The sequence below is a fragment of the Oncorhynchus clarkii genome, chromosome 3, assembly GCF_045791955.1.
Source record: "Oncorhynchus clarkii lewisi isolate Uvic-CL-2024 chromosome 3, UVic_Ocla_1.0, whole genome shotgun sequence".
In the NCBI taxonomy this organism is placed as follows: domain Eukaryota; kingdom Metazoa; phylum Chordata; class Actinopteri; order Salmoniformes; family Salmonidae; genus Oncorhynchus; species Oncorhynchus clarkii.
The window spans coordinates 37,441,433-37,451,448 of NC_092149.1; the positions used below are offsets into that span (position 1 = coordinate 37,441,433).

The 10,016-nt window shown below is 41.2% G+C and overlaps 1 protein-coding gene across 1 annotated transcript; it reads left to right on the top strand.

The window, feature by feature from the left end:
• The first annotated feature begins 3,128 nt into the window (after positions 1-3,128).
• LOC139405956 (thyrotropin-releasing hormone receptor-like) lies at positions 3,129-7,737 on the top strand. The gene is made up of 2 exons (XM_071148410.1): positions 3,129-3,923; positions 7,300-7,737. Exons 1-2 carry the CDS (start codon positions 3,141-3,143, stop codon positions 7,735-7,737), a joined length of 1,221 nt encoding a protein of 406 aa, XP_071004511.1. The 5' UTR covers positions 3,129-3,140.
• The last annotated feature ends 2,279 nt before the right edge of the window (positions 7,738-10,016 follow it).

The window sequence follows — 10,016 nt, forward strand, 5'->3', positions numbered from 1 at the left end:
ACACAACCCCCCCCCCCCCCCCCCCCCGCACCATTGGTTAGAGCCTGTAAGTAAGCATTTCACTGTAACCTGTTGAATTCGGCGCACGTGACAAATACACTTTGATTTGATTTGATTTACAAACATCACTAATACATTTACCCCTCTACTGACATGGTATGGGTCGATAGAGCCATGACAATAGAGTAATGACACACAGGAGCAGATGGGTCACAGCAGACATTATTAATTGATGCATTATCAGCGTTCACTGTTTCAGCCATTCAACACAGATGCCCTCTTGAACTTTATGTATAACTTCAGCCAGTAGTTTTGAAAGAGGTGCTCACAAGTCAAAACGGGTTACCCGTTTGTTTGTGTACTACTTCATCCAATTGTGTACTACCGCATCCATTTTGTGTCATATGTTACGAATTTGTATGATAGGCTATGTTATAAATCCAATTCATGGAATATGTTACACATTTATTGTGCTTAAAACCCCCTAGAGTCGATTGATGAACTGGTGCGTCAATCTCGCTAACATAATCCAAAAATCCCCATCAAAATCTGTCAATTTAAACTAGCGCTGTGGCACTTCCGCAGCGCCAGCACTGACTGTGGTGAAAGGTGGCAGAGCTAGAGAAGTGTTTGTCAGACCATGACACAAAACTTCTGAAGCGCCTGAACGGTTTGACTTATAAGGGGTTGAATATGTAAAAGAGTGTGCAAAGATGTCATCAAGGCAAAGGGTGGCTACTTTGGAGAATCTCAAATATAAAATATATTTAGATTTGTTTCACACTTTTTTGGTTACTAAATGATTCCATATGTGTTATTTCATAGTTCTGATATCTTCTCTATTATTCTACAACGTAAAAATAAAGAAAAACGCTGGAATGATTAGGTGTGTCCAAACTTTTGACTGGTACTGTACATTTTAGTCATTTAGACACTGTGATTCAAAATTACACTTTGTTTCGTTCAACCTATTCAATTCAATTTGTCTAAAATCAAATACCGAATTTGACAGATCAATGTGATTTAAAAAAAAATGAATTGATGCTTCTCAATTGCTTACAACACTTCATGCACATTCACATTGCATAGCGATGGGTGCAATGTAGTGGCGGAAGTCTAGCATAAGAGTTGGAGGCGTGGCCTAATGGGGCGTGGTTTTCACTTTGTAATTTTGGGCCACTCGTGAGAGTGAATGTCATTTCAGGTATTGTGTTGTTTTTTAAAATGATTTTATGTTCACTGACAGCACTGACTCTTAAATGATATCTGCTTAAGTACAGTGATACTAAAAAGCCAGGAAAGGTTTCCGTTGATGTAATGGCCACCATTTAGTTACAATATTCTAATCAGTTAATGTGAGAGTATTATGTAAAGAAAGTGCTTGGAGTCATTTATTCATGCAATGGAACCAACTTAATATCTTCATTAAGAGGAAATGTAATTAATTGCTTGTAACCCAATTGAAAATGTGGATAGGTTATTCCAAAGTTAAATATCCACTTGGTAAAACATGAAAAATGGGTTTTATATATATATATATATATATATATATTAGTTTGTATTTGTTACATTTTTTCGGTGAAACCAGAAAGCCAAAGTAAGTTCGGTGCTGGCTGGCTTGCCACTGAACCTAAGCAGGCTTGCCCCCAGGGCAGTAATTGGGGACATTGCCCTGTGTAGGGTGCTGTCTTTCGGATGGGACGTTAAACGGGTGTCCTGATTCTCACTAATGATCCCATGGCACTTATCGTAAGACTAGGGGTGTTAACCCCAGTGTCCTGGCTAAATTCACAATCTGGCCGTCATACCATCATGGCCACCTAATCATCCCCAGCTTCCAATTGGCACTTTCATCTCTCCTGTAACTATTCCCCAGGTCTTTGTTATAAATGAGAATGTGTTCTCAGTCAATTTACCTGGTGAAATAAGGATGAAAGAAAAAAACATTATTTGAATGTTCTGTTAAACCCGACTTTACATAGAACCACAGGAAACCTACAGGAAACGTTTATTGTTAAAGTACTGAAATTCCCACTGAAGAACATTGTTTTTGAACTATTTGAGAACATTCCCAATGTCAAACCAGTTGGAGAACTTTGCTAGGACATTACCAACATTTTAATAAAATGTAACCATGTTTGAACTTTTATGAAAAGTTCTGTTAAAGTAATGAAACACCAATATATCATTTTTGTGGTCAAGTTCCATAAACGTGCTCATAATGTGCCTAAGTCAAGCAACTATCCTGCACTGTTCCTAGAAAATGTCGGGAAGGTTTAATGCAAAATGACCATAGGACAACCACGCTCTCACCAAGCTCTATGAAATATATAGTTCTCAGAACGTTATGTGCTAGCTGGGAGGTCAATGCAAGTAAGAGAAAGACACTGAACACGTGATGTCATGATATCCAAGCAAGACTTTCAGATAACCAATACATCTGAAATATCCAATTTTGAGTAGGATTTTACAAATTTACAATTTGAAATATAGGTGTGGTAATAATCAAATATAACAGTTGGCATTGAATCATATATTTGGTTAATATATTTGGTTTCACACAAACGTAGCTTTCTAAAATTGAGAATACCTAACTCATTTATTGTTTTAGGCTTTATCCAAATAGTACATTTTTACTGTGTACATGTTTTATGTCCATTGTTAAAATGCATGCATACAGGGCTTTTCTGTTGGCTACAACCACACTACTACCAGAACAGCTGGTAGAGAGTGGAGCCACAGTCAAAACGCTGTTTGGAGCTCTGTGCGTAATGAGAAGGCTGTCTTAGACTGGAGCAGCGCACGACATGTCACACCTCTTTACTTTACCTCTTTGCTTATACTGTCAGTTTGCCTAACTTCGTGCCCAAAGAGGACTAAAATATGGGTAAACAACACCAACATCCAAACCTGGTCTTCGTATTCATCGAATATATTTTGCTCGATTTTATATGATATATCGCTTTCATAACCTCATGAAATGATTTTATTTTGGATAAGTAATACAAAAAACTTTATTGAATAATGACTTCGTTTTGGAACTAATAGATTTTTTGAATGGAGCTCTCGAGGCTATTTTAAATGTAAAGTCTATGTCTGAAATGAATTACTCCTCCAAGTGAAGTGTACAGAACTAAACCATGGAAAATGTTACTTCAAATCCAGATAACCAGACGCTTGGTCCATGGACTGATTATAGCATGGAATACAAAGTGGTCAGCATATTTTTTGTGATCCTCATCTGTGGGATAGGAATAGTTGGAAACGTTATGGTGATACTAGTTGTTCTTACAACCAAACACATGCGGACACCCACCAACTGTTACCTGGTGAGTTTGGCGGTGGCCGACCTGATGGTTCTGACTGCGGCGGGACTGCCGAATATTACAGAGAGTTTGTATGGAGGAGGCTGGGTGTACGGATACGTCGGGTGCCTTAGCATAACTTATTTCCAGTACTTGGGCATCAACGCGTCTTCATGCTCCATCTCCGCTTTCACCATTGAGCGGTACATAGCCATCTGCCACCCCATAAAAGCGCAGTTTGTGTGCACTCTGTCAAGAGCAAAGAAAATCATAGTGGTCGTTTGGGCTTTTACCTCGCTCTACTGCGCCTTGTGGTTTTATCTGTCTGACACGAAAGAGTTGATTTACGACAATATTACCTTGGTCTCATGCGAATACAAAGTGTCAAGAAACCTTTACCTGCCAATCTACTTCACTGACTTTGCAGTGTTCTATGTGGTGCCTCTCATGCTAGCCACTGTTCTGTATGGATTTATCGCTAGAATTCTTTTCCTCAACCCATTGCCGGCAGACCCCAAGGAAAATACTAAAAAGTGGAAAAAAGAATCATGCCAAGGAAATAGGATGATGAGCACCAACAATTCATCCTGTAGCACAACTGCCCGATCTCGCAGGCAGGTAAGTTGCCACTATTGTTTTAAAGTTTATCTTATAACGGTGTATCTACAGTGCAATAACTACAGCATGTTTGTGTGTGTGTGACTCCAGTATAATTCGATTATGAATTCAACAGTTTTATAATTGCACTGGTATGATATGTAGTGAAGTTGGGGTGTTCATTCCAAGAATATACTGTACACTCGTACAAAAATTGCTTCCAAAAGGGTTCTTCGGCTGTCCCCATAGGAGAACCCATTTTGGTTCAAGGTAGAAGCCTTTTGTGTTCCATGTAGAACACTGTGTGGAAAGGTTTCTACCTCAAACCAAAAAGGGTTCTTCAAAGGGTTATTTTATGGGGACAGCCGAATAACCCTTTTAGGTTATAGATAATTAAGACCTTTTTTTCTAAGAGTGTATGATAACATCCAAGAGAAGTGAACATTTGCCCCCTGGGCACAGATGTCAATTCAACGTCTATTCCTCATCTATTCCACGTTAGTTCAACGTAATTTCATTGTAACGACGTGGAAACAACGTTAATTCAACCAGTGGGTAATCATTGTAAGTAGATTACAGTGTGCAGCACGAGCAAATCAACATGCAACAAACCACGTTAATATAGACTCATAAAGCCTCACCGCTATGCTGACAGCACACGTCACTGAATGATGTAGTTTGTAACGCATATAGAGCATACACAGCACCTGAGACTGAGCATGCGAATGGGAGGGGTGTAAGTCTATCTGAAGAAAGGGAGCGGTCCGCTATATGGAGTGGATTTTCAAGTATTGTGGTGCCAGCAGCATGTTATGGGAATGCTTGTCACCAGCAGGGACTGGAGACAGAGTACCGGCAAAATAAATACTGGGATACATGTACACCATACCGGTTGAACATGAGCCAACACAATATTTAAAACGAAGATGCCAAGAAACCTTTAGGCTATTACACTACTATTTATCATTAACGCATGTCACCCTCGTGAAAATGAGTGAATGGACTAGAAAACTTGTGGAATACGCCGCAAAATGTGATGTGGTTCGACGATAACGGTGACATTTTGTGAGGGCAGAGATGAGTGGCCGAGAACGAGATGCGACTGGACAGTTTACAAGTGTAGGCCTAATGAATGACAACAACAGAATTAAATTCCTTACACTTTTGGGTGATTTGTAAGAGATGTCTCTTTCCATTCATCAAATGGCCGCTGCTCAGTGCACTGTATGGATGTGGGAATTATTTTAGAGTGGACTAGCATGCTGACCACATCGCTCGCGTCGCGTGCGCGATCAGTGTACACATACATGTTATTCAATCATTACACCCATACTGCTCGCTCGCGGTTCCTTTGTGATGCTCAATGGCAAGTCCTGCCTCTCAAATTTCCTCATTGGTTTTTAGAAACATGCCATCTCCTCATTGGTTTTTGGGAGTATATACCCATGTGGGTGATTGACAGATGAACTGACATCCACGCTCCAGTCGGTTGTAGTAATGCACCGTAAGGTTGGGTGCCAACTGCCATATAAAGTCCAAAGAAGAAAAATAAGCCTGTAGGAAGGAGGAGAGATAACGAGAAACAAATTCAGTTTACCGTTTTATCTGTGGATTAATTGTCGGAGTAGAGGACCTTGTGCATTTCAGGTAAAATAACAACCCAATGTTTATATCCCAGGACAAATTAGCCAGCACAGCAAGCTAGCCAGCTAAATTGCCATAAATGTTTAATTATTTTCGAACTGTCCGCAAATTAATATTTCAACCGGCGTGTCCTAATCGCTTCTGGTGTGGGTGTACAAAATCTATGTGTGCACGATGGCACACTGCAGACGTACACACGCGCCCGGTTTGGTCAGTATGTAACATGGGCAGGTTGCCAGGCTTACAGGAGCCCTTTGTAGTAATTGAAGTAATCAAATACCCCCCCCCCCCCCTCCCCCCCAAATGGCTTAGACTTTCCAGGTTAATGTTGCATTAACATAACCAGTCATGATCTCGCCCACCTTCCACCGCAGATGTGGAGGCATCTACCACAGATGCGTAAGGCTGACATAGGCGGATGCGGTGGATTGAGATGCAGCCCATGCAAAAAAAAAATGGATATCTCTAGGTTAAACTGACAGATTTGTATTGGTTACTTAGATTGATGCACGGGTGCATTTTTAAAAGGTAATGCATTTGAAAAGTTAAAGCGACAGATTTTTACTAATATGTCCACAGAGTTCCTGTTAATTGAATAGGGATTCTATATGTAATTCTACCTGTACGGAATTATATATATAGTACCTTCACCCCTGGTAAAAAGGAAAGTAGCAAAGCCCAGGTAAAAAGGTTAGAGGAAAACCGCCTCAGTCTTCTATTTTTCAGCGGGACAATTACACACATTTTAATGCCAAAGACACACCAGAATGGCTTTCCAATATATGTTAAGTATTTCTGAGTGGTCCAGTCTCAGTCCTGAATGAAATTTGCTTGAAAATCTGAGACCAGGTTTGAATATTGCTGTCCATCAATGACTCCCAACCAAATTGCGTAAGCAATTTTGACAAAAACCACAGATATACTGTACATGTATGTTGCTTGAAGAGTTGAGCAAAGTTGGTAGAATATTAGAAAAAATGATTCCCAGCTGTAAAGGCTGCTGAAGGTGCTTCCACCAAGCATTAACTCTGGGGTGTGAAGACATACGCACTAAACATCTTAGATGTTTTATTTGTAATGAATTAGGTTACCTTGGTTGCACATCTTCAGCCTTGTCTGTACATGGACCAAGCCGTCCTTGGGCTCTTTCTGTCTCAGTGGCATAGACAAGAAAGACAGATGATGGATCTGTGCTCACTGCTAGGTCATTTAGCAAAACAAGTCAGGATAAGGCTCTGACATAACACACGCATCTCTAACTGGCCTAGCGATGAATGGAAACCAGTGCAATCCATGCCACTTACCAGGGCCTGATGAATTACCTCGAAAGATCAAAATTGAATAAGCATAGTGATCAGGAATCTTCCTCGAGTAATGATGATAGTCGCTCCCTGGCCCTATCCAATAAGAGACACATCACTGGTATGAGACCTCACACCATAAATAAGTATGATAGAGTTTAATATAAACATTATCACATCAGAATTATATTTGTAATTAAACTGCTCTCTAGGCTCTGTTGGTTTAGTCTTACAGATGCTGTTTTGTCCGTCCCTTCAGTCTGTGGTTGATATTAATTGTCAGAGGGTGCTCTCTGACCCATTTTAACCACTTTTCTTTGCACAGCAGGAACAGAACATTGTTCATGTTCGTGTCAAAATGTTTTTTTTTACAGCGGTCAAGCTGAATTCTATTCTTTCCCCTGTCTTTTGATGAAAATGTCTGTTGATTTTCTTCCATGTGTTGTTGTCAGGTGACTAAGATGTTAGCTGTGGTGGTGGTACTCTTCGCCCTCCTCTGGATGCCCTACCGGACGCTGGTGGTGGTAAACTCCTTCCTGGACAAGGCTTACCTGGACCACTGGTTCCTACTCTTCTGCCGCATCTGCATCTACCTGAACAGTGCCGTCAACCCGGTCATCTACAACGCCATGTCTCAGAAGTTCCGCACCTCCTTCAAGAAGTTGTGTCACTGCGGTCCGCAGCGATTGGAGAAGCCGGCGTCTTACAGCGCGGCCCTGACCTACAGCGTCATCAAGGACACAACCAATGGAGAGAGCCCTGACCACTTTACTACCGAGATGGACGAGTTGGCCACGCCCACACCCAGTGACCAGTTCCTGCCCAGCACCAAGAGGATGTCATTCGAGGACCCCTCTCTGTCATGCAGGGTTGCCCTTAGCACTCCCTGACAGAAAAAGTAAATCCATTCAGGCTCTAGTTTGTGAATTCTATTCTATAATTCATTTTCTGCAGAGGAATTGCTCTAATATTTCAGCAGTACAACGGCAAACATTAAATACCAAAAATGTGTTGTTAATAGAGGAAGGAATGCTTAATTTCTTTATCTAGCATGGTGAAAATATATTCTCCCCTCCCCTGTAGCCATCTTAGCTCAAAGCACCCAATTATAGGCATTGTTTAAATCAGTCCTAAACATTGTGTGACACAGATTTAATTTGGCAGGTAATTCTGCTTTCACTGCTTTCACATACTGAGCGACAGTTTCCATCTCTGTAGAGTGGAAAAAAGGGAAAGATACTATCCCTCTTTTTTTATCTGTAGAAGTCTAGGCCAGGTACTCAGTGTGTGTGTGTGTGTGTGTGTTTAAAAGTTCACTCTACAGGAGGAGTCAAACTGTCTGGTCATAGTTGTTTGAACCATCCTGCTACTTTGCATGTTTGAAAACAGCATAGAGAGAATGTGATCACTGACCACATTTCAAAGGCAAATTCAAAGGAGGCAGAGTATTAAAACCCTCTCTGCTCGAGGAGTGTAAATATCACACATTGCTTTGAAACCCGCCTGTCAGGGAAATAGAGATGAGGTGGGATGAAATTTCTTTAAAGGTTACAGATGATGAAAAGGACTGAGAGCAAAGCAATGCCACTCCAGGTCTTTCATCCGTTTGATTGCTCAATGTCATTTGACTTTGTTGTAACCTTATTGGTTACTATAAATCAGGCTCACCTGATATGGAACGTTCTGCAGGGGCTAGTGTCAAAAATGTATAGTAACCTTATGGCTAAAAGGTTCACCTGATATAGAACTTTCCACAGGGGCTAGTGTCAAAAACATGGAGCATGGTTAAACATCCTGCTGTCCCCATAATGGACTACTGTGGTGTGGATTCAATCAAAAAGAGTTGAAAGGCCCAGAGTCCATAATGAGAATGTTATTTGATGACTCAGACACCTGGGTGGTTGATTGGTTGTCTCTAGGTCAGGGGCCTGACATGACCAGACCAAACATTAAGTTGACATCCGCAAAAGCAGAGACTGATGGTAACATTTCCCCCCAAGCACATCCCACAGAGCAGCTATTCCCAAACTGGGGTACGCCCAATGCCGTCGGGGGTACGCCAAATAAAAAGGCGATTCACATTAAATAAAAAAAATCTTCACATTTTCAAACAGTCCATTTATATTTTCCAACGGGGCTATATATATATTTGGGTGAGGTTTTTTTCTCACCTGAGAAACCTCGTTTCACTGCCAAAAATTTAATTAAACCATCTGGTGTTCAGCGAAATAACAACACAATGTCAAATACAGGTAGCCTAGTCAAATAATGAACATCCAATCACATTAACCGTTACTCTCTCGCGGGAATTCCACTAACGGTCCGTATGTAGCCAAACATAGCTGCTGCTCATTCCGTTTGTTCGAAAATTGATAAATAGTTACAAAAAGTAAGGCCCACGTCCATAGAGACGCATACCAGCTCTACTGGTAGTACTGCTACTACCAGCAGTACTACACCTGCACCTGTCGACGACACAAGTTGTATTGCTTCCACGAGCACATCCAATGCTAGCATCAGTAATTCTACAGTTGTTGTTAGCCCAGCTAGCATGGACACTGACAGTTGTGAATCTGATACAGCCGAAGAGCTACTGCCCCCTTACCCGGGAAAGCACCGAACTACAGACAGGGACATTGGACCATAGAAGAGACGCAAATATGATGAGAACTACACTTGTATTGGGAGTAGTAGTGCCTTTCCTCAGCCACAGTGTGTTATATGTGCAAAAGTACTATCTCACAACTCGATGAAACCTTCACTCTTGCGCAGACATTTAGAAACAAAACATGCCAATTTGAAAAATAAGCCACAGGAGTTTTTTGAGCGAGAATTAAGACGACTTTTGAGTAGTAAGACATGTATAAAAGCAACAGATACCATGAACAACAGATACCGTACGTCTTATATGGTGAACTACCGAGTGGCTAGGACAGGCAAGCCACATACTATCGTGGAGGACTTAATTCTACCTGCTGCCGTGGATACCTTCATCAAACAACACTGTTTCACAACGCATCAGTGGCATGGCAGGAGATGTTTTGAAACAATTACCGCTTCGCAAACAAGCCAGTAAATTCTGTGCATTACAGCTGGATGAGTCAACAGACGTGGCGGGCCTGGGACAGCTCCTGGAATATGTCCGTTATGGAATTTTTGGAAACCAGGA